Source organism: Sebastes fasciatus, chromosome 22 (genome assembly GCF_043250625.1).
Source record: "Sebastes fasciatus isolate fSebFas1 chromosome 22, fSebFas1.pri, whole genome shotgun sequence".
NCBI classification, from domain to species: Eukaryota; Metazoa; Chordata; class Actinopteri; order Perciformes; family Sebastidae; genus Sebastes; species Sebastes fasciatus.
This window is the reverse complement of record NC_133816.1, coordinates 20,446,822-20,470,778: the sequence shown is the minus strand read 5'-3', so window position 1 is coordinate 20,470,778 and position 23,957 is coordinate 20,446,822. Positions and strand designations below refer to the sequence as shown.

The 23,957-nt window shown below is 37.8% G+C and overlaps 3 protein-coding genes across 3 annotated transcripts; all 3 read left to right on the top strand.

Annotated features, from left to right (window-relative positions):
* Positions 1 to 739: 739 nt before the first annotated feature.
* LOC141761060 (butyrophilin subfamily 3 member A1-like) lies at positions 740 to 3,984 on the top strand. The gene is made up of 7 exons (XM_074624267.1): positions 740 to 927; positions 1,295 to 1,408; positions 1,506 to 1,646; positions 1,717 to 1,845; positions 2,025 to 2,109; positions 3,065 to 3,091; positions 3,201 to 3,984. The coding sequence occupies exons 1-7, from the start codon at positions 760 to 762 to the stop codon at positions 3,722 to 3,724; spliced, it is 1,188 nt and encodes a 395-aa protein (XP_074480368.1). The 5' UTR covers positions 740 to 759; the 3' UTR covers positions 3,725 to 3,984.
* Positions 3,985 to 6,063: 2,079 nt separating this feature from the next.
* LOC141761058 (butyrophilin subfamily 3 member A1-like) lies at positions 6,064 to 11,913 on the top strand. The gene is made up of 11 exons (XM_074624265.1): positions 6,064 to 6,115; positions 7,273 to 7,352; positions 7,510 to 7,581; positions 8,779 to 8,835; positions 8,943 to 9,029; positions 9,615 to 9,728; positions 9,826 to 9,966; positions 10,044 to 10,172; positions 10,316 to 10,400; positions 10,572 to 10,598; positions 10,708 to 11,913. Exons 2-11 carry the CDS (start codon positions 7,290 to 7,292, stop codon positions 11,229 to 11,231), a joined length of 1,299 nt encoding a protein of 432 aa, XP_074480366.1. The 5' UTR covers positions 6,064 to 6,115; positions 7,273 to 7,289; the 3' UTR covers positions 11,232 to 11,913.
* An 833-nt stretch (positions 11,914 to 12,746) lies between these two features.
* On the top strand, positions 12,747 to 18,453 carry mpdu1b (mannose-P-dolichol utilization defect 1b). Its single transcript, XM_074623799.1, has 7 exons — positions 12,747 to 12,919; positions 15,083 to 15,148; positions 15,728 to 15,860; positions 16,022 to 16,107; positions 17,121 to 17,239; positions 17,671 to 17,781; positions 17,884 to 18,453. The coding sequence occupies exons 1-7, from the start codon at positions 12,793 to 12,795 to the stop codon at positions 18,007 to 18,009; spliced, it is 768 nt and encodes a 255-aa protein (XP_074479900.1). The 5' UTR covers positions 12,747 to 12,792; the 3' UTR covers positions 18,010 to 18,453.
* Positions 18,454 to 23,957: the final 5,504 nt, after the last annotated feature.

The window sequence follows — 23,957 nt, the reverse complement described above, 5'->3', positions numbered from 1 at the left end:
AGAAGTTGTAGTTTCATTGCCTAAACCTAAAGAAGTTGTAGTTTTGTTGCCTAAACCTAAAGAAGTTGTAGTTGTATTGCCTAAACCTAAAGAAGTTATAGTTGTATTGCCTAAACCTAAAGAAGTTATAGTTTTATTGCCTAAACCTAAAGAAGTTGTAGTTGTATTGCCTAAACCTAAAGAAGTTATAGTTTTATTGCCTAAACCTAAAGAAGTTGTAGTTGTATTGCCTAAACCTAAAGAAGTTATAGTTTTATTGCCTAAACCTAAAGAAGTTGTAGTTGTATTGCCTAAACCTAAAGAAGTTATAGTTTTATTGCCTAAACCTAAAGAAGTTGTAGTTGTATTGCCTAAACCTAAAGATGTTGTAGTTTTATTCCCTAAACCTAAAGAAGTTGTACTTTTATTACATAAACGTAAAGAAGTTGTAGTTTTATCGCCTAATGTTAGAACGTGCTGCTTTTAAGTTTCACTTTTACAACGTAGTAGACGTAATAGACCCCTAACGACCCACATCCATGGTGCTTATAGAGACTGATAACGTCTATTTAATGGCCCGATAACAGTCGAATCGGGTGCAGCTAACATCATATAACATGAGAATTGATGAATACATGAAAGCATTCCAGTTGTCACTGAAACTGTGTCTTGTTGATTCTGCCCCGACATATCAAGGATTTACATGTATCATTCCACAGCTGTCCGGTTCGTAGTGGTCCCCCTGCAACGAAGAGTAAATAAGTGGTTACTAATGTGTAAATGGAAGATTGTGAAAGTGGAAAGAAAGAAATGAAAGACATCACTGAATGGACCCACGGGATTACCTTTCTGTCTTTTCAGCCCAATCTAAAGTCAATGCAGACTCTGGAAGAGTGCGTACAACTTCTCCATGAACTGGCAGAGGAGGTCAACAACATCAAATACCAGGTATGCAACAGATCCCTCTACACTCCTGTTTGTTGTAGCCATCAAAAGTATTCAGTTGGTCGTACAGCAGTTCATGAAATAGTCACGAAATTGAATGTATTGATTCGTGTACATTGACACTATTTTTACATTTTTACTTTGATCTTTTCCTAAACCTAACTAAGTAGTTTTGTTGCTTAAACCTAACCAAGTCAATCTATTCCTTAACATAACTAAGTAGTTTGTTGCCTAAACCTAACCAAGTCAATCTATTCCGAAGCCTAACTCAGTAGTTTTGTTGCCTAAACCTGACCAAGTCGATCTTTTTTCATATTTAGATTATGAAAATCACATATTTCACATCCATTTCCATCTTTACTTAATGTAGGTGAAGCGTGGCAGTACGAAGGCTGCACCAGAGGGGAGCACCAAAGAGCCGGGCAGCCTGGAGACCAGCAGGACTCGGATCCTCCAGTGGGCCAAGGAGCTGGAACTAATCATGGTTACTTCCTCTTATTTCTACCTACTTTCTTGTAGTCAATCAGTCATTGTTATACAGTTATAGTAACTCTCTGGTTCTCCATTCATTCTACTCCCAGGTACAAAAGGAAACCAAGCTAACAGATGAGAAAAAGACAAGAAGAAGACGAGATGATCCAATAAAGAAAGATAAAACAGAGCTGGAGAAACACAAGGAGAAGCTTCAGCAGTGGGCAGAGAAGCTGAGGAATATCACAGAGGTGTGTGAGACAAATAGAAACCCTCTAAAACCAAAGCTCAGTCCTGAAATCTCCCTCTCTGTGTTACCAGGCTAACGGCGTGTCTGATGAGGACCTGAAGAAGCTGCTGTATCCCGGAGGACCGAAGGGATCGAGGATCGCCGCCATCCTTCCTCTGCTGGAGTTTGTGGCTTGGTCCCTGTTATCAGACGATACGGAGGTGTGTGTGTGGTCTACACTTTAAAGCATCTATGGAGCAATGAACAGGATTTCTAGCCTATAGATAAAGAGCAGAGTGAACTTTGTTTTTTCATAAGCGAAGACAAAAACTGTTTCTTTAATGACACAAGCAGACAATATTGTTTGAGTGGATTCATATTGATGAATACGACCCTACAGGAGGCTGTATCGAGGCTGTGGCTGCCGAACAAACAGAAGGCCTGGAGGACAGGAACCGGAAGCCCCAGATACATCCCCAACACAGGTGACTCAGCACTCATCACTCACTCATCTTCAACCGCTTATCCGGGATCCAGCTCCAGCAAGTACCCCAAACTTCCCTTTGCCGGGCCACATTAACCAGCTCTGACTGGGGGATCCCGAGGCGTTCCCAGGTCAGTGTGGAGATATAATCTCTCCACCTAGTCCTGGGTCTTCCCCATGGCCTCCTGCCAGCTGGTCGTGCCTGGAACACCTCCCAAGGGAGGCACCCAGGGGGCGTCCTTACTAGTTGACCGAACCACCTCAGCTGGCTCCTTTGAACGCAAAGGAGTAGCGGCTCTACTCCGAGTCCCTCATGGATCACTGAGCTTCTCACCCTATCTCTAAGGGAGACGCCAGCCACCCTCCTGAGGAAACCCATTTCGGCCTCTTGTACCCGCGATCTAGTTCTTTCAGTCATGACCCGGCCCTCATGACCATAGGTGAGAGTAGGAACGAAGATTGACCAGTAGATCGAGAGCTTTGCCTTCAGGCTACGCTCTCTTTTCGTCACAATAGTGTGGTAAGGCGAATGCAATACCGCCCCCGCTGCTCTGATTCTCTGGCCAATCTCAGGTTCCATCGTCCCCTCACTCGCGAACAAGACCCCAAAGTTCTTGAACTCCTTCACTTGGGGTAAGGACTCAGAGGTGACTCAGCTGCTTTGACAAATTGGTTTGAGCTCCTCTTTGTTCAGCCTTGATTTCTAATTGTAATATATGACCACACAATATCTTGTCAGTCATCAGGCTGAAAAGGGCTAGAGCCGGCCCTGGTAGTGGGAGTGGTTGAATAGGATGGGATGGGAGGACCAGAAACTAAGATCACCAAATATAAATATTCAATTTCAAATTCAAATACAAATATATTTACATGTAACTTGAATCACAGCATAGACCTGGAACACAAGAAAATAAAAATGCTGCATACTTATGATATGATATTTTATTGTCTTTCAGTGTGGGAGTGGATCCAGACTGCCTCAGGTAATCTTTATTCATCAATTATGGGTGGTCTGCAAAACAGAAAATAATCAACTTGAATACTGCGACCAGCCCTATTACTACTAACAATATTCCTTTTTTTGAATCCTAGTGTGTGTCCGGTTGGACGTCAGCACCAACAATCCCTGGCTGCCTGTGTCCTCAGACCGCCTGCAGGTCCGGATTGCGTCGGCGGTGGAGCGCTCTGCTGCTCTCTCAGACAGCCAGTGTTCACCTGAGTGGCCCTGTGTGCTGGGTGACACCGTCATCACTGCAGGGAGACACTACTGGGAGGTGGAGGTGTCCCTGCAGGGTAGCTGGAGAATAGGTGTGATGTCAGAGTCCGCTCCCAGGAAAAAGTCTGCCATGTCACCCAGGAGAGGACACTGGGCCCTGTGGAAGAGCTCCGCCAGTCTGTGGGCCTGCACCGAGGAGCCCACTAAGCTGCAGAGGGCGACGGTGCCCCGACTGATCGGGGTGTATGTGGATGTCGAGGAGGGTCAGGTGTCCTTTTACGACGTTGGTCGAAGGGTGCACATTTATACTTTCTCCGATACCTTCAAACACAGTCTGATTCCTGTGTTTGGCTTCCTGGGCGGAGAAACGGTCCTCAAAATCATACCAGCACAGGTGTAGAAGAGCATGTAAGATTACATGAAAGCTGTCACTGGTGATGAAAATGATGTGTTCTCTTCAATCATATAGCCTCCTTTAAGATTCTGCTTTAAGGAAAGTGTCCTATAAATCAGTCATTTCCAAAGACTGGGGCGGGACCCCCAGGTGGGTCGCAGGAGGTTTTATTAGGGTCGGCAAATACAGTCTTTTATCTAAGATTTATATCTGCAGTACACCTTTAAGCCACATGAGGGAGCCTGAATGTTTGCATTGTTCTGATAATTGTAGCCTAATGATGACACTGTTATTTTGATTTCCTTGTATTTTATTTATCTTTTACTATCTTAAATACCTATCTTTTAATGCTTTCTTATTCAATAAAGTTTTATATTGGTTGTTTTGGTGTGCATAAGTCTCTAAATCCACTTTGAACATTTTACATTTTTGTCAATCGTCTGTACAGCACTTTGAATTACATTTGACTTGTTTGAAAGGTGCTACTAGGACGCAGCAGGCAGCAGAGGCCAAGGCAGGAGCCAGCGAGCTATCATGGAGGGTTCTAGTCCAAAAATAATACAATTTGGAATCAATGATTATGTTGTCGATGATGGTAGTAAGAAGAGAACAACGGAATGCAAAGTCTGCGGCTCAAAAATCAGTGATGCGACCACCACAACATCCAACTTCAACTTTAACATAACTGCCAAGCAGGTGAAATATAGAGTGATATTGTGGTTTTAGCTGACGTGTGTCGCCTCACTGTTTTGAGCGATGCTCGTTCATGTCTATGTAGAGCGAGCAAGCGCGAGCAACAGGACGCTGACTTTAGTTGACTTAACGGCCACAGGTGTCAAGTGAGGTCAAGTTTAAAAAAGAAAAATGGTCTCACTACAATGAAAGGCTCCTATGGGGACTAACATCACCACACATGAATACAGTTGGGCTCATTGGATGCACAAGAGTCTCAGCTTTACAGTGATACACAATTTATGTAATTCAAAGACTGTTTAAGGACCCCAGTATGCAGAAATATTCAAACACACCATTTTATAATAGGAGAAAATAACACATTTATACTGCATGAAACTGCAGCCCAACAGGCAACAACAGCTGTCAGTGTGTCATTGTGCTGACTTGACTAAGACTTGCTCTAAACTGCATGTGATTATCATAAAGTGGGCATGTCTGTAAAGGGGAGACTTGTGGGTACCCAGAGAACCCATTTTCATTCACATATCTGGAGGTCAGAGGTCAAGGGACCCCTTTGAAAATGGACATGCCAGTTTTTCCTCACTTAACATTTAGCCTGACTTTGGAGCGTTATTTAACCTCCTTCCTGACATGGATTTCAGGGCTGTGTGGTTATATTGCATAAGATTGTGCAGGTATGTCCAATAAATTGTTAACACTGTGTAACTTTTGTAATTGCAGTATAATAAAATATGACCAACATACAGAGCCAGGGTTTTAGAAGTCTGAGGTCATCAGTCAAAATTCCCCGACGACAAAAACGTCTGTGATTTATTTTTACTATTTAAATATATTCTTTAAATTTGATGGTATTTATGCTCTTTCAAAGCCCTTCCCACTCAGCCACACTAAATATATTTCCCCTTGGAAATTAATAAAGTGCCTTTCTTGTTCTTCTTCTTCTTCTTTCTTCTTCTTCTTCTTCTTCTTCTTCTTCTTCTTCTTCTTCTTCTTCTTCTTCTTCTTCTCCTTCTTCTTAACTGTACAATAATTCAACCGTGCAATACTCAATACTGCATTTATGCTGTACATTTCAAGAAATACTCTTATTTCATTCTTATCTATACCTATCTATATCTATATGGCATTTATATTTAACACACACATTTTGTTTTTGCTCTGTGGTTATATATTATATATTGCACGTCACATTATATTTTCTCATGTCTTATTTTTAATTGTATTACTTACTCATATTTCTTTACATATGTTGTGTTTATACTGTAGCATTATGTACATAATTTACATGTTATTTACTCCTTTATTTCTATTTTCTTATATTACTTTAGGTTCATATAAGAGCAACTGTAATGCCCCAATTTCAGGGAGAAAGAAATCCCTCTGAATTTGTTTATAGTCTTCGCCTGAAGGAAGTCAGATTTACTCTAAATATTCCCACCACATTTCCTCCTCATTCCCAGAAACAACAAAGGACATATTGTTGAGAGATACCTGTTCTTTGTTTTTACTGGTTCATATTGTGGGAGGGCTGTAGGTCAATATAGTCCAAACTTCCCGTACATTTAGTCGTTAAAGTGGGTTATGATCGTAACTTCAATAATAAAAATATATCTGCTGATAAGACCAAAGTCTAAAGTTCAGACAGGCATGAAGTGATCAGGATTACCACTCCACAGATAAACAAGGGACACATCTCAGGCAGTGAGTACGTCATTTTGATCACATTTCACTGTATTTATGGTTTAAAGAAAGATCTTGATGTATAAATTATGAATAACTGGTTTGATTTTGTTCAGTTTTCTGGTGTGTAGTACACAGTACCTAAAGTTCCTAAAGTTATCTAATGCTCCGTTAGTAATTAGGTCAAATTGATAACAAGCGTTTGAAAGCAGTTAGATTCATATTCAAGTCCACAATTACTTTTTGTAAAATGTTATTAGTTTCATACCAACATAAATGTGTTATTTGGAGAATGAAAGTGTAACAGAGATCATTTAAAAATTTGTCTGATTGGATATTCTACATCTTAAAGTCCATATGAGTTGGAGAGGAGCTTTATCATCTGTTCCCATCTCCAGAGTACGTCAGTATACGAGCTGTTTATCAGACTGATTTATAAATCGGAGTCGTTATGTTTTAATAGCATTAGTGTGCTCACAGGGAACTCCTGCATGAATGTATGATACCCTTAAAGACTAGAAGTATACTGAATATGATGGAGATGTTTTAAGGGTGGCATTGTGGATCAGTCGGATCATCTACTACACTGAAATATCTCCCAACAAGAAAGTCGATACTGGACGTTCATTAAAACCCCACGTCACATTCAATGACGACGTTCATAAAATGTGCACATCTACAATATCTACAACAACAACAGTCTGGTTATGTTTAGGGTAAGATTACTGTTAGGGTTAACAGAAATGTATTGTTAATTGCAGGTTTGTGATGGGACACAAACCTTTAAGGTCAAAAAGAACACTTTTACAAGTCTGAAGGCAAAACTGTTTATGGTGTTTTCGAAAGCTATAGGAAAGGGTCAGATGCGATAATCCTTTAAAAGGACTGTTTGTAACTTCCTATACGTATAAATCATTGCGGGTCAGTCCTATGCGCGCTCGTGTGTGGCTACGCTGTTCAGACGAGACTCCAACACAAACTAGATTCAGGCAACAGTTAGTTTTAGGGAAAAACCAACATGGTTGGGCTTAAAGTGTCTGCCTTAAAGTGTCAGTGAAATATCTCCACATCTAGGTTTGATTGGCACAAACTTGCATGCATGTTTCCCTTAGTGCCATCATCACGTCAACATTTATTATATGTGCTGGCTTCTGTTTAATGTTGTCTTTATGTCTCAGCTGACTCTGGATGGAGGATGGCAGCGAATACACCAACCCCTGCAGAGACCTGGGCTAAACCCACACTCACCAAGAAGCAGGTATACTCCATGACCCTATAACTAATGCAAGCAAGTGCAACACTGCCACAAACTGTAGTGGCAAGAGTTCAATCAACACATCTGACAAGAGTTTAAAAGAAAAATGTTTCTGTGTGGATTAATTTGTATTAATCAGTATTCTTTTCTCCATACATAGCGTAAAATCCTGGAGAAAAGCTGTGCTTCCAGCTCGGAACCATGGAATAAACCCAACCTCAGTGAATTCCAGGTGAACTAACAGCCGATTAGACTGTTGTCGGGCTATTAAATAGGCGTTATCAGTCCCTATAAGCCCCATAGATGTGGGTCAGTAGGGGCCTATTACACCCATTAGTAGGTTTTATCATCTATTCACATGGTACATCGCCGAAAAAGGAATAAAAGAACACGACAGCGACATCTAGCGACCGTCGTAGTAATTATGACAGGAGCAGAAGCCGAAGTCAGGCGTTGTGGTAAAGACAGTGTGGGACATAAGAGGTGGGGATTGGGGTCGATGGATTGGACACCAAACACAGAATTTTCACCCAGGAGACCGGAGTTTGCATCCCATGTGAAACCAACAATATGTAGTTGTCTTTTTGTTTGTAGTTATTTTAACCCAAAACACAATGTTTTCCCTAAACTTACCTAAGTGTTGTTGTCTTTTTGCCTAAACCCAAAGAAGTTGTAGTTTTGTTGCCTAAACCTAAAGAAGTTGTAGTTTTGTTGCCTAAACCTAAAGAAGTTGTAGTTTTATTGACTAAACCTAAAGAAGTTGTAGTTTTGTTGCCTAAACACAAAGAAGTTGTAGTTTTGTTGCCTAAACCTAAAGAAGTTGTAGTTCTGTTGCCTAAACCTAAATAAATTGTGGGTTTGTTGTCTAAACACAAAGAAGTTGTAGTTTTGTTGCCTAAACCTAAAGAAGTTGTAGTTCTGTTGCCTAAACCTAAAGAAGTTGTGGGTTTGTTGCCTAAACCTAAAGAAGTTGTGGGTTTGTTGTCTAAACACAAAGAAGTTGTAGTTTTGTTGCCTAAACCTAAAGAACTTGTGGGTTTGTTGTCTAAACCTAAAGAAGTTGTAGTTTTGTTGACTAAACCTAAAGAAGTTGTAGTTGTGCTGCCTAAACCTAAAGAAATTGTAGTTTTGTTGCCTAAACCTAAAGAAGCCTTTTGTTTGTGTTCAAAACGTGATGTTTTATTCAGTTCATTCAACATGTTAGAACGTGCTGCTTTTAAGTTTTCACTTTTACAACATAGCCTACTACGTGGCCCCTAACGACCCACATCTATGGTGCTTATAGCGACTGATAACGTCTATTTAATGGCCCGATAACAGTCGAATCGGGTGCAGCTAACATCATATAACATGAGAATTGATGAATACATAAAAGCATTCCAGTTGTCACTGAAACTGTGTCTTGTTGATTCTGCCTCGACATATGAAGGATTTAGAAGAACCATCACACAGCGCTCCGGTTCGGAGTGGTCCAATTGCAACGAGGGTAAATAAGTGGTTACTAATGTGTAAATGGAAGATTGTGAAAGTGGAAAGAAAGAAATGAAAGACATCACTGAATGGACCCACGGGATTACCTTTCTGTCTTTTCAGCCCAATCTAAAGTCAATGCAGACTCTGGAAGAGTGCGTACAACTTCTCCATGAACTGGCAGAGGAGGTCAACAACATCAAATACCAGGTATGCAACAGATCCCTCTACACTCCTGTTTGTTGTAGCCATCAAAAGTATTATCAGCAGTTCATGAAATAGTCACGAAATTGAATGTATTGATTCGTGTAGATTGACACTAATTTCACATTCTTACTTTGATCTTTCCCTAAACCTAACTACGTATTTTTGTTGTTTAAACCTAACCAAGTCAATCTATTCCTTAACATAACTAAGTAGTTTGTTGCCTAAACCTAACCAAGTCGATCTTTTCCGAAGCCTGACTAAGTACTTTGTTGCCTAAGCCTAACCAAGTTGATCTTTTCCTAAACCTAACTAAGTACTTTGTTGCCTAACCAAGTCAATATTTTCCTCAACCTAACCAAGTAGCTGTGTTGTCTAATCCTAACCAAGATGATCTTTTCCTAAACCTAACTAGTAGTTATGTTGCCTAAACCTAACTTAGTTGATCTATTCCTAAACCTAACCAAGTCGATCTTTCCTCAACCCTAACCAAGTAGTTTGTTGCCTAAACCTAACCAAGTCGATCTTTTTTCATATTTAGATTATGAAAATCCCATATTTCACATCCATTTCCATCTTTACTTAATGTAGGTGAAGCGTGGCAGTACGAAGGCTGCACCAGAGGGGAGCACCAAAGAGCCGGGCAGCCTGGAGACCAGCAGGACTCGGATCCTCCAGTGGGCCAAGGAGCTGGAACTAATCATGGTTACTTCCTCTTATTTCTACCTACTTTCTTGTAGTCAATCAGTCATTGTTATACAGTTATAGTAACTCTCTGGTTCTCCATTCATTCTATTGCCAGGTACAAAAGGAAACCAAGCTAAGAGATGAGAAAAAGACAAGAAGAAGACGAGATGATCCAATAAAGAAAGAGAAAACAGAGCTGGAGAAACACAAGGAGAAGCTTCAGCAGTGGGCAGAGGAGCTGAGGAATATCACAGAGGTGTGTGAGACAGATAGGAAACCCTCTAAAAGCAAAGCTCAGTCCTGAAATCTCTCTGTCTCTCTCTGTGTTACCAGACTAACGGTGTGTCTGATGAGGACCTGAAGAAGCTGCTGTATCCCGGAGGACCGAAGGGATCGAGGATCGCCGCCATCCTTCCTCTGCTGGAGTTCGTGGCTTGGTCCCTGTTATCAGACGATACTGAGGTGTGTGTGTGGTCTACACTTTAAAGCATCTACGGAGCAATGAACAGGATTTCTAGCCTATAGTTAAAGAGCAGAGTTTCTTTAATGACACAGGCAGACAATATTGTTTGAGTGGATTCATATTGATGAATACGACCCTACAGGAGGCTGTATCGAGGCTGTGGCTGCCGAACAAACAGAAGGCCTGGAGGACAGGAACCGGAAGCCCCAGATACATCCCCAACACAGGTGACTCAGCTGCTTTGAAAAATCCCTGGAAATAGGTTTGGTAAATGGACTTGCATTTATATAGCGCTTTTCTAGTCTTCCGACCACTCAAAGCGCTTTACACTACAAGAAAAGAACACAAGAAAATAGAAATGCTGCATAGTTATGATATGATATTTTATTGTCTTTCAGTGTGGGAGTGGATCCAGACTGCCTCAGGTAATCTTTATTCATAAATAATGGGTGGTCTGCAGATCAGAAAATAATCAACTTGAATACTGCGACCAGCTCTATTACTACTAACAATATTCCTGCTTTTGAATCCTAGTGTGTGTCCGGTTTGACGTCAGCACCAGGCATCCCTGGCTGCCTGTGTCCTCAGACCGCCTGCAGGTCCAGGGTGCAGCGGCGACAGAGCGCTCTGCTGCTCTCTCAAACAGCCAGAGTTCACCTGAGTGGCCCTGTGTGCTGGGTGACACCGTCATCACTGCAGGGAGACACTACTGGGAGGTGGAGGTGTCCCCGGAGGGTAGCTGGAAAATAGGTGTGATGTCAGAGTCCGCTCCCAGGAAAAGGTCTGCCATGTCACCCAGGAGAGGCTACTGGACCCTGTGGAAGAGCTCCTCCAGTCTGTGGGCCTGCACCGAGGAGCCCACTATGCTGCAGAGGGCGACGGTGCCCCGACTGATCGGGGTGTATGTGGATGTCGAGGAGGGTCAGGTGTCCTTTTACGATGTTGATAGAAGGGTGCACATTTATACTTTCTCCGATACCTTCAAACACAGTCTGATTCCTGTGTTTGGCTTCCTGGGCGGAGAAACGGTCCTCAAAATCATACCAGCACAGGTGTAGAAGAGCATGTAAGATTACATGAAAGCTGTCACTGGTGATGAAAATGATATGTTCTCTTCAATCATATAGCCTCCTTTAAGATTCTGCTTTAAGGAAAGTGTCCTATAAATCAGTCATTTCCAAAGACTGGGGCGGGACCCCCAGGTGGGTCGCAGGAGGTTTTATTAGGGTCGGCAAATACAGTCTTTTATCTAAGATTTATATCTGCAGTACACCTTTAAGCCACATGAGGGAGCCTGAATGTTTGCATTGTTCTGATAAGTGTAGCCTAATGATAACGCTGAATAATATGAAAGGCTAAAAGTACACTGTTTTTTTTACTGATGAGTAACTCTTCCTAAATTAATTTATTTGGTCTCATTGTATATGTTGTCAATAGCACGTGCATAAAACGATGTTGTGATATATCAAACCTCCTCTATATCTCTTCGAAATGGCTGGTTTACCTATTCAAGATAATATGAGGTGATGTGGAAATGGCTTTAATGATCAGGAATGTTCATTTATAAGGCCTAAAAAGTGAAAAACAGTTTGGGAAACACTACTATTAATGACACAAATGACATGTTGATCGTATAATAAGAATATGGATCACCTCACAACTTTAAACTTTATTTCATAACTACACTTGCCAATGTCTGCACTTTGTTACATTAAATCAAATAAATTATATCAAATACTGTTTTATCTGTCTTCTTTTGCAGAAACACAATGCTGCTTCACACTGACACAAATTCTCAATGGTATATGCATTTGTATTTAAACTAATATATACTTATTCCATAACATAACATCCATAATATCCAAGGCATTATAATAACATTATTATTATTATTATTATTAATAATAATAATAATAATAATAATAATAATAATAATATTTACTAGCTAATGGTTGTGCTCTATGGAGAACGGAACCTGCCAAAATAAAAATAAATTTAAAAAAAAAAATTTTTTATTAAATGTAGCAAAAATTATATTAAAAATAAATGTAGCCATTCATTCATTGATAAAATGTGACAGAAATTGATACTTCTGTTTTAATTTGCTTTTTTTTTTTTAAATCTATTTACCATGGTATTAATTCCCTTATATATTTACTCTTCTGTTTAATTTTCTCTTTAAATATTTATTTATGTATTTATTTTCTACAAATGTTTTAATTTATTTTTTATTTTTAAATAATAATAATATAATAATACAAATATAAATAAATACAAATGAATTTATGTCACATTTGATCAATGAATTAATGGCTATATTTTTTTATATTATTTTTGCTGACATATTTATTCATTTATCGAGTCATTTATTTATTTATTCATTCATTCATTATTAATATTATTTTTGCTACATTTAATGACATATTTATTTATTTTGTCATTTATTTATTCATTCATTCATTTATTCATTCATTCATTTATTTCTATGTTGGCAGGTTCCCTCCTACCACAGTGTTCAACCAGCGGAACCTTTGTATCATCCTGCGACCTTGGTGGGGCTCTTTTTGTGTGTAACACATTGAACGTCACATCCGTCTCTGCGTCACATCTCTCTGTACGATGGCAGATGAAGTAGTGTTTGACAACAGGCCCTCCTTCATGGATCCTCTTAAAGGACTTTTACTGACTTATTTTATGCCAGAAAAATGTTACGACGAGTTCTTTCTCGACTTCAACTTACTGCACGGTGAGTGGACCGTTTATTAGATGAATACCGGGACCGGAAACACACTTTGAGGATGTATTACTCAATCAGCAGCTGTGTTTATGTTAGTTGTGTACATTCAGCTTTAGGTTATAAACATGAGACAGCTTCAGCTTTCAAGTCATCTGTTGGTCTATTTGTATGAATGTTAAATTCAAAACGCTAAATGTGGCCTAATAAATAAATAAATGAATTTGCATACAGTGTGTAATTAATAATCTGTATGCCTCACTGTGTGGAAGTGTTCTTTAATGTGTAAGGCAACATCAGGCTTGACTTAAACATTGTTTTTCTTAATTTTGTAAAACAAAATGTAAACAAATAAATACAAATTCGTATTTCATTTATACAAATTTAATTTTCATTTATTATTAAAATTATATAAAATATAATAATAATAATAAAAATAATGAATTGTACACCATTAACTTGGTAAAAAAATCTTCAAAATTAACAGAATTTTTATTTATTATTGAAATAATATAAAATATAATAATAATAATAAAAATAATAATAAATTGTACACCATTAACTTGGTAAAAAAAAATCTTCAAAATTAACAGAATTTTTATTTTTTATTAAAATAATAAATCGTACATCTCTAACTTGGTAAAAAAAAAATCTAAATTGACAGAATTTTTATTATTGAAATAATATAAAATATAATAATAATAATAATAATAATAATAATAATACAAATAATAATAAATTGTACTCCATTAACTTGATAAAAAATCGTCAAAATTAACAATCTTTATTATTAAAATATTTGTTTTATTATTAAAATATTTGTTTTATTATTAAAATATTTATTTATTATTAAAATATTTATTATAAAAATAACTATAACTTGGTAAAAAAAAATCTTAAAAATTAACAGAATTTTTATTTATTATTGAAATAATATAAAATATAATAATAATAATAATAAAAATAATAATAAATTGTACACCATTAACTTGATAAAAAATCTTCAAAATTAACAATCTATTTATTATTAAAATATTTGTTTTATTATTAAAATATTTATTTATTATTAAAATATTTATTTTTTATTAAAATATTTATTATAAAAATAGCTATAACTTGGTAAAAAAAAATCTTAAAAATGAACCAAATTTGTATTATATATTTTATTATTAAAATAATAAATTATACACCACTAACTTTCAAGTCATGTGTTGTTCTATTTGTATGAACACCAAATTCAAAATGCTAAATGTAGCCTAATAAAAAAATAAATGAATTTGCATACAGATAAACCTAGTCACTTAATTAGCAATTAATGGCATTAGCATTATGTTTATATAGAAACGTGTATCCTGTATCGTTTGTGCGACATGAAGCATTGATTACATCAATTTCAGTGAAGAAAAAAGGACATGTTAAGAGAAAACTGCAATGTCTGTGGCCTCAAAGCAACACATATTAAACATATAATAGCCTATGGAGAGTATTAATATTATATTACAGCAAAAATCACTGCTTTCATAGAGGAGTAAGTTTAAGGGGATTCGAAGATTTTCTCCATTGAGTTACATTTTGAAAAAAAGCTAAATATTTAAAAAAGTATAAATGGTAGAAACAAGTAAAGATATAGCACTAATGTCCTCAAAGAGCTGAATATTTTGATAGTTGAACGGTTTCTGTAGCTGAAAGTATGCAGGAGTAGTTGAAGTCCAAAAAACGTACAGAAGAAATAGAAGAAACCTTAGAAGAACAAATATTAAAACAAACACAGACCTAAGTTTTATTAATTGTTTTACCCTGATCAAGAAGCATATGAGTAGGCCTTGTAATACTAAACATAACTGCTTAACCTTTTCATGTAACTTTACTTAAATTATCTAGGATTTCCCTGTTTAACCTGTGTAACGGTAACAACAGAAAGTTTACTCAGCCAACTTTCCGTTGCTGCCGTTACACAGGTTAGACTCAGTGATTCCGCTGGCGACGAGCCGATGTGACCTCCAAGGATTCCTTCTGTTTTCTAGTTTCATATGATACCTGTAACTTCACTCTAGCTCTAAAACTGACGCCGGTACAGCCTCTGAAAGACTCTGAGGGCTTTGTGTGTGTGTGTGTTTATTTTGATGTGATTTATGACAGCCAGCTAATCATTTTTTTATACATATTTTGTTCCAGTACCATGTCTGAAGATTGTGCTGAGCAAAGGCCTGGGGATCGGCATCATCCTGGGATCAGTGATGGGTAAAACACCTCACCTCCACTCCTCTTTGTAACCGTCTTCATCTGGACACCTGATTTAGTTTTAACATTTAGATTAATTTTAATCAAATTTTATAGTCATTATTGTTTTAGTCTTGGTTTAGTCAGTGAAGACTAAAGCCAATTTAGTAAGTTATAGGACAGGATTGTAGGGCAGCTGTGGCAGCCCACTGCTCCTAAATGCTTCGGGTTAAAGGCAGAGGTCAGATTTCATGTACCTGTATTTATATGATGATTGTAATGAAATTTAAGGATATTAAAAATTATAACAATTTGATATCAATACTCAGGTATCATATTGGTAAAATACAATAAACATCTCTACTAATCAGCCAGAAAGTCCAACTCTAGTAAATAATGTGTAAAACTGTTAATATTCAACCTGTGCAAATTTTAAAAAAATAGATGGATGTACTAAAAGAAAGAATCCAAAAATACTTGGCCAGACTCATGAATGTTTTTGACAACCAAAGTCTGCTAAAAATGTGTTTTTTGGGTTCTTTTATTCCTGAGATGATATGAAATGTTTGTTAGATGCCAGCTCTTGTTTCTTGTTCACAGTGAAGCTGCCTCAGATCTTCAAGCTGATGGGAGCGAAGAGCGCTGAGGGGCTGAGCTTCAACACTGTGCTGCTGGAGCTGCTGGCCATCACGGGAACAATGGCCTACTGTATCGTCAACGAGTTCCCTTTCAGGTTGGGCCATATTCAAATCAACTCTGCGCTCTGACTTCTACAATCCTACTATTGTAATCACTGTATAACTTCACTGTGTGTTGATTTAGATGACGCTGTCCACTTTTTTTGTGTCATATGTTGAGTACAAATTGAGTAACGCGGTGTGAGTGTTTCCTCAGTGCCTGGGGCGAGGCTCTGTTCCTCATGCTGCAAACGGTCATCATCGGCTTCCTCATTCAGCACTATGGAGGAAAAACCAGCAGAGGTACGACTGCATGTGCACTCAACCATCACTCGTGGTCAGAATGAGAGCTTCATTTTTAAAGCCGTCCTCCAGCCAGTTTTACTTAACGACTCGATAAATAAATAAATATGTCATTAAATGTAGCAAAAATAATATAAAAAAATAAATGTCACATAAATTGATATTTCTGTTTTAATGTGCTTCTTTATTAATTTCCTTATATATTCACTCTTCTATTTAATTTTCCCTTTTATTTATTTATTTATGTATTTATTTTTATAAATTTTTTTATTTATTTATGTATTTTAGCATTTATGATTTATTTATTACTTTTTTTAATTATTTGTATATATTTAATAAATAAATAAAAGGGAAAAATTAAACAAGAGTAAATAAATAACGGAATTAATACAAACATAAATAAATAAAGAAGCAAATTAAAACAGAAATATCTATTTATGCCACATTTTATCAATTAATTAATGGCTACATTTACTTTTATTATTTTTGCTAAATTTAATGACATTTATTTATGATTGAGTCATTTATTTATTCATTTATTTTTTGTTTTTGGTAGGTTCCATCCTCCATAGGCTACAACCCACCCATGTGAATCTTTATGAATAAATAAATAAATGACTCCATAAATAAATACATTTGTTTAATAAATAAATAAAATGGAAAATTAAACAGAAGAGTAAATAAATAAGGGAATTAATACTAATAATTAAAAAACAATCAATAGTAATAAAAACAATTAATAAAAACAAATTAAGAAGCAAATTAAAACAGATTTATGCCACATTTTATCAATAATGAATCCCTACATTTATTTTTAATATTATTTTTGCTACATTTAATGACATTTATTTTATGAGTCATTTATTTTTTATTTTGGCAGGTTCCATCCTCCATAGGCTACAACCCACCCATGTGAATATTTACATTGTGAAATAAAAATGAACCAAAACCTAGAAAAACTCAAAGCTGGATTGAGTCTAAAGGAAATCCTTCTTCTCCTTCTTCTCTCCCAGGTCTCCTGTTTATGGTTGTGTATTTTGTTCTGCTGGTCCTCGTGCTGTCTCCAGTGACTCCCGTCTCAGTGATTACCTCCATGCAGGCCTTTAACATGCCAGCCATCATCATCGGCCGGGTAGGCAAAGACCACACAAGTCTAATACTGCAGTTTGCCATGTTATGATTTGAGCATATTGTTTTATGCTAAATGCAGTACCTGTGAGGGTTTCTGGACAATATTTGAAATTGTTTTGTGTTAATTGATTTCCAATAATAAATATATACATACATTTGCATAAAGCAGCATATTTATCCACTCCCATGTTGATAAGAGTATTAAATACTTGACAAAACTCCCTTTACGGTACATTTTGAACAGATAAAAAATGTGCGATTAATCACGATTAACTATTTTAATCGACTGACAGCCCTGGTTTATAACGGTTGAGACTTTTTCAGAATGATTTTCCATGTTGTAAACTTACCAAAATGTAAAGAAAGGTACACTAAAAGAAAGGAACTAATGCACAACACAGGAAATGCTGACAGTGTGTGTGGTTGTCTCAGCTGATCCAGGCAGCCGCTAACTTCCGTAACGGGCACACCGGCCAGCTGTCTGCTATCTCCGTCTTCCTGCTGTTTGCTGGATCCCTCGCCCGCATCTTCACCTCACTACAGGTAAGACGACTGGTTTCCATCTGTAACACGACTGATGAAAAATACACTATTTTCTTACCTGCGTTCACGTTACACCACTATAATTTTTTTTACTTCTTACAGGAAACTGGAGACACACTGATGGCCCTCACCTACGTCATATCCTCCACCTGTAACGGCATCATCGCTCTGCAGGTTCTCTACTACTGGAACAGCTCCCCAGAGAAGAAGAAGAAGAAGAGCGAGTAGGCAGAGGACAGTCGCTTAACTTCAATCATGGAGCAACACTTTTTTATTCCATATTCAACTTTAGGCAAGAGGTGTCTTCAAAACTTGGAACTAAATGACACATGAGGTGTGGAGACGTTTTAATCTGCTGGACAAACACTTGACTGTGAAGTAACGATGTCAAGCAGATCTTCCATGTGGGCCCACTGGTTGTGTGATTATGACAGTTAGCTGGTTTTATTGCTGGGGTTTAGCTGTGTGCAGGGCTGCTGGGTCCAGACACATTACATTCCTCTTGATCCTCCGTACTGTCAGGCTGTTTGAAACATTCACAGCCAGGACATCTGATTACCATTCATTAATTATTAATAATAATTGGTTATTTTTGTGATTTGAAACAGGATGCGTGTAAAGAATGATTTATTGTTTTATCATTTCACATAAACAGAATTCCATACCAACCCCTATAGTTGTAACTTCTATTCTGTGGTCTGTATTAGAGGTAGTTTTTTGGGCTGACATCGGTGCTATCATGAAGAATCCATCCATCCATCCATTTTCTTCCTCTTATCCGGGGCCGGGGCAGCAGGCTTAGCACGAAATTCCAGACGTCGCCAGCAACATTTTCCTTCTTCCTGGGCGACCCCGAGGCGTTCCCAGGCTAGACCAGATATATAATCTCTCCAGCGTGTTCTGGGTCTACCCCGGGGCCTCTTACCAGTTGGACGTGCCCGGAAAACCTCCAAAGGGAGGCGTCCAGGAGGCATCCTGATCAGATGCCCGAACCACCTCAGCTGGACCCTTTTGACGCGAAGGAGCAGCGGCTCTACTCCGAGCTCCCTCCGGATGTCTGAGCTCCTCACCCTATCTCTAAGGCTGAGCCCAGCCACCCTACGGAGGAAGCTCATTTTGGCCGCTTGTATCTATGATCTTATTCTTTCGGTCGCTACACAAAGCTCATGACAATAGGTGAGAACGTAGATGGACAGTTACTGAACTAACTATTTGACGGATTGAAATTTTAGCCTGATGATGGCGCTGGATGAAAAGTCAAATGATCATTGGTCGTGTTTTGTTCTGAAGGTATCTGGATAAGCCCTTTTGAGAATTTGTGCCTGTACTAATAACAGTGTGCTCCCCTTGATTTAACCAGTAAGTGTGACAGGACCAGCCTCTCCAGGGATTTCATTTAAAAATAAATAAAAAAAATTAAACAAGAGTATATTTATATTTATGTGTATGTATATATTTGAGTGTGTGTGTGTGTATATATATTTGTATGTATATATATATATGTATTATAATTAATATATATGTATTATAATTAATATTTAATTATATATGTATTTATTTTGATTATATTTTAAATGTATTTATTTATTTTAACATTTACTATTCATTCACTTTTTCAATTTTTTTTATTTGTTTAAATAAAAACAATAAATGCCAAAAATAAATACATAAATAAATAAAAGGGAAAATTAAACCGAAGAGTAAATAAATAAGGGAGCAAATTAAAACATAAATAATCAATTTATGCCACATTGTATCAATTAATTAATGACATTTGTTTTTCATATTATTTTTGCAACATTTAATCACATATTTATTTATTTATTTTGGCAGGTTCTGTCCTCCATACAGTAGGACAGGGGTGTTAAGGGGGGCCGATGGTTGAGGAGCTGGGGAGTGGGGGGGGGGGGGGTGAACGGGGCCCCCAGCGTCAAAGCTGCTGAAGAAAAGCTTCAACTGGTTAACACTGGCCATCAGACTGTATTTTCCACGGTGAGAGAAGGTGATGTGGACAGTAACGTCAGCAGGACGTATTCACACGTCACTCGCCGACTGCCTGTTGCCATGGCTTGACTTGTCACCCCTGCCAAGGCCAGACCCCTACCTGTTGCTAGTCACTCAGCCAAGTGGGGCTTTTTGCTGAGGGGTTCAGATGTCTTCGGTCACGGTAATCAGATCAGCCGTGTGCACGACAAGGGATGTCACAGGGAAAAGGGAAAGTCTTTTCAACTCACTTGAAGACATGTCTCCTTTCCTCTCCGTCCTGGTCCGTTCCCCTTTAAATTAGAATAATGTGGGACTCTTCAGCGCTCTGAAATCAACAGAATTAATGTAATTACCTCTTGTGACAGCAGAGGCTGCTGTTGCTGTTGACTTTCTTCACTCTCCACTCACTGTTCCTTCCTTTATTTTACACACTATATATTCAGTATCACATTCAGCTGCAAATAAGCACAGTTTAAGAGCAGTTAATGAGCAGTTATTGAGGGCTTTTGCTTCTAGAAATTACATTTATATGCAACTAATTTACAACAGTAAATACATAATAAGGAAAAGTTTGTAATGAACATATCTTCTAAGTGGCAGAACGAGAATGTATCTGCCAGATGTAGTTTTTCTGGTAAATCTTCATTTTACAGGTCCGCAAATTTCATGGTAATTAGGTGATAATTAGCAGGTAACCTATTTGAAATTTCTTTGGAATTACTGCCAAATTACCTTCAATATTTACATCAAAAATCTTTGAAAATTACTTTATTATATACATTATTTAATAACTAGGATTAGGCAACACAACTACTTAGTTAAGTTTAGGAAAATATTGACTTGGTTAGGTTTAGGCAACATAGCTACTTAGATTTAGGAAAAGATCGATTTGGTTAAGTTTAGGCAACAAAACTACTTAGTTAGGTTTAGGAAAAGTTTGACTTGGTTAGGATTAGGCAACAAAACTACTTAGTTAGGTTTAGGAAAAGTTTGACTTGGTTAGGATTAGGCAACAAAACTACTTAGTTAGGTTTAGGAAAAGATCAACTTGGTTAGGTTTAGGCAACAAAACTACTTAGTTAGGTTTAGGAAAAGATCAACTTGGTTAGGATTAGGCAACAAAACTACTTAGTTAGGTTTAGGAAAAGATCGACTTGGTAAGGATTAGGCAACAAAACTACTTAGTTAGGTTTAGGAAAAGATCAACTTGGTTAGGATTAGGCAACAAAACTACTTAGTTAGGTTTAGGAAAAGATCGACTTGGTTAGGTTTCGGCAACATAACGACTTAGTTATGCTTAGGAAAATATCGACTTGGTTAGGATTAGGCAACAAAACTACTTAGTTAGGTTAAGGAAAAGATTGACTTGGTTAGGATTAGGCAACATAACAACTTAGTTTTAGGAAAAGATCGACTTGGTTAGGAATAGGTAACATACTTAGTTAGGTTTAGGAAAAGATCGACTGGAAGAGGTCCCCTTGAGCATACAGTCATAAATGAGCACAGGAAATATTAGGCTGATGGGTCCGGTAGTATGCAAAGTTAGCCGTGGACAGACAGACAGATGCACACACAAGACCAAACACATAATCTCCTCAATTCCAACACCATAAAAACCCCCAAGAGCCACATTTTGTACCGCAGTTGTTCAAAACCATCTAGAGCTTCAATATGGATGCCCAGAGGGTGTGTTGCAACGTTCTGTTGAACAACCTTTTCTTCGCCGTCCTAACGGGTGCGAGCCAGAGTTCAGAGAAGGGACAAAAGCAGGTTGTGCTGCCTGAGATCAACAACAGCGTTTCGTTAAAAAAGAAAAAAAAAGAAAAGAAAGGGAAACTGCTTTTAATGAGAGAGATGGGGTGAGGGGTGGGAGGGCAGAGTAGCCGCAGGCTGGCTCATATCTGATTGTTGGAGCAGAGATGGTACAGATTGGTGTGTTTGCGAGGCCCGATCACCTGCCACTTTTCATCTTGGGAGGTCCTTCTTCGCTCCTCAGCTCCAGACCAGTCTTAACCTCGCTAAAGCTAATGTTGCCCCTCAGACAGCCTGAGTCCACCTGAAATAGAAGACCAATCAAATCTAAAATTCGGAGCTACGGTTAAGGCTTTTTGAGGCACCTATGAGTAACTTTTTTATAAAATACTGTACGGTTTGGCTTTGAGGGACTGCACACACAGTGCCTTTAAATCTTTATCGCACCTGTAATCTTATTTATGTGTGGGCTGTTCGTATCGGAGTCATCAACAAGCTGCATTTCCCTTCTCAGCCTATCTGCATGCTGAATAGAGTCAAGGGGGCGGGGTGGAGGAGAATGGAAACACTTGATGAAGATGAAGTGTACCGACACTCCTTTCATGTGCTCATGAGGCTTCTGATCACTGATGGTGAGTGTGATAAACATCTGTTTATCAGACCTAGATCTAGAAAAGCAGGGTGTTTCTGTGTTGATAGTAACACAGCCATGGAAGATACGGAAGATATCATGGTCCAACATTGATACTGCCTCTAGCCATTGCACTACCATTGCACTAGTCGAGATTTATTTTCTGTAAAAGCATATTAGTATCTCATTATATTATACTTAACCAATTGTGTTCATATTATACTATTGTTTTTTTTTCGACATACTATACTTTGACTTTTTCATATTCTGTTTTTGACATGCTATATCATTACTTGTGAAATAGCTCACGTGATAGATATCTGGTTGGAATACTGGCGGTTGTAGGTTTGATCCTTATGTGACACAATGAGTTTTGAGGGCTAACTTCAAATCAAGAAGTCAAAAACAAAGGAAAACATCACATCAGTGTATCTTGTCAGATAGCTCAGTGGGATAAATATCTTGCTGGAATACTGGAGGTTGTGGGTTCGATCCTTATGTGGTACAGACTGTTTTCAGGTCTAACTTCTAATGACGAAGTCAAATATACGAAGAGAACAGTCCTCAGTGCGTGTGGCATTGGTGGCTTGGCTGCTAAGTTCTCGGTTCTGGCTGCGGCAGAGCAGGGTTCGATCCCCACCCTCACATCGATGCCCGGTGCCCGACAGCGAAGTGAGACCAGCGTCTCCTCCCAGGGTTTACCAGAGATACGAATGGGGGGGGGGTTATGCAACAGAAAAGCAGAAATTATTAAAGTTAGGGTTACATATTATTATAGATTAGGGTTAGGGTTATACATTATTATAGGTTAGGGTTAGGGTTATACATTATTATAGGTTAGGGTTAGGGTTATACATTATTATAGATTAGGGTTAGGGTTATACATTATTATAGGTTAGGGTTATACATTATTATAGGTTAGGGTTAGGGTTATATATTATTATAGATTAGGGTTAGGGTTATATATTATTATAGGTTAGGGTTAGGGTTATATATTATTATAGATTAGGGTTAGGGTTATATATTATTATAGATTAGGGTTAGGGTTATACATTATTATAGGTTAGGGTTATATATTATTATAGATTAGGGTTATATATTATTATAGGGTTGGGGTTAGGGTTATATATTATTATAGGTTATTTATTCAGCAGTATTTGTTATAATTTCTGTTTTTCTGTTGCATAACCCCCCAGTTGTATCTCAGATAAATCTTGGGAGGAGACGCTCGTCTCACTCCGCTGTCGGGTACCGGGCATCGATGTGAGGGTGGGGATCGAACCCCGCTCTGTCGCAGCCAGAACCGGGAACTAAGCAGCCAAGCCACCAATGCCACACGCTCTTGTGACTGTTCTCTTCGTATATTTGACTTCATCATTAGAAGTTAGACCTGAAAACAGTCTGTACCACATAAGGATCAAACCCACAACCTCCAGTATTCCAACCAGATATCTACTGCCCTGAGCTATTTCCCAAGTCATAATATAGCATCATAAAAAGTCAAAGTATACTAAGTTTAAAAAAAGGCATAGTACAGTATGTCAGAAAAAGTGAAAACTATGACTTACTATGACTTTTTTCATGAAATTTTTCGAAATACTACATGACTTTTTATCAGAAACATTTTTGACATGTTATACTATGACCTTTTTTTTCATGAAATCTTTCAACATACTATACTATGACTTTTTTTCATGAAATTTTCCGACGTACTATACTATGAATTTTTTTTTCAAAATACTTTACAATGACTATTTTTTTTGACATACTATACTGACTTTAATAAAGTAATTAAAAAAAATAGTCA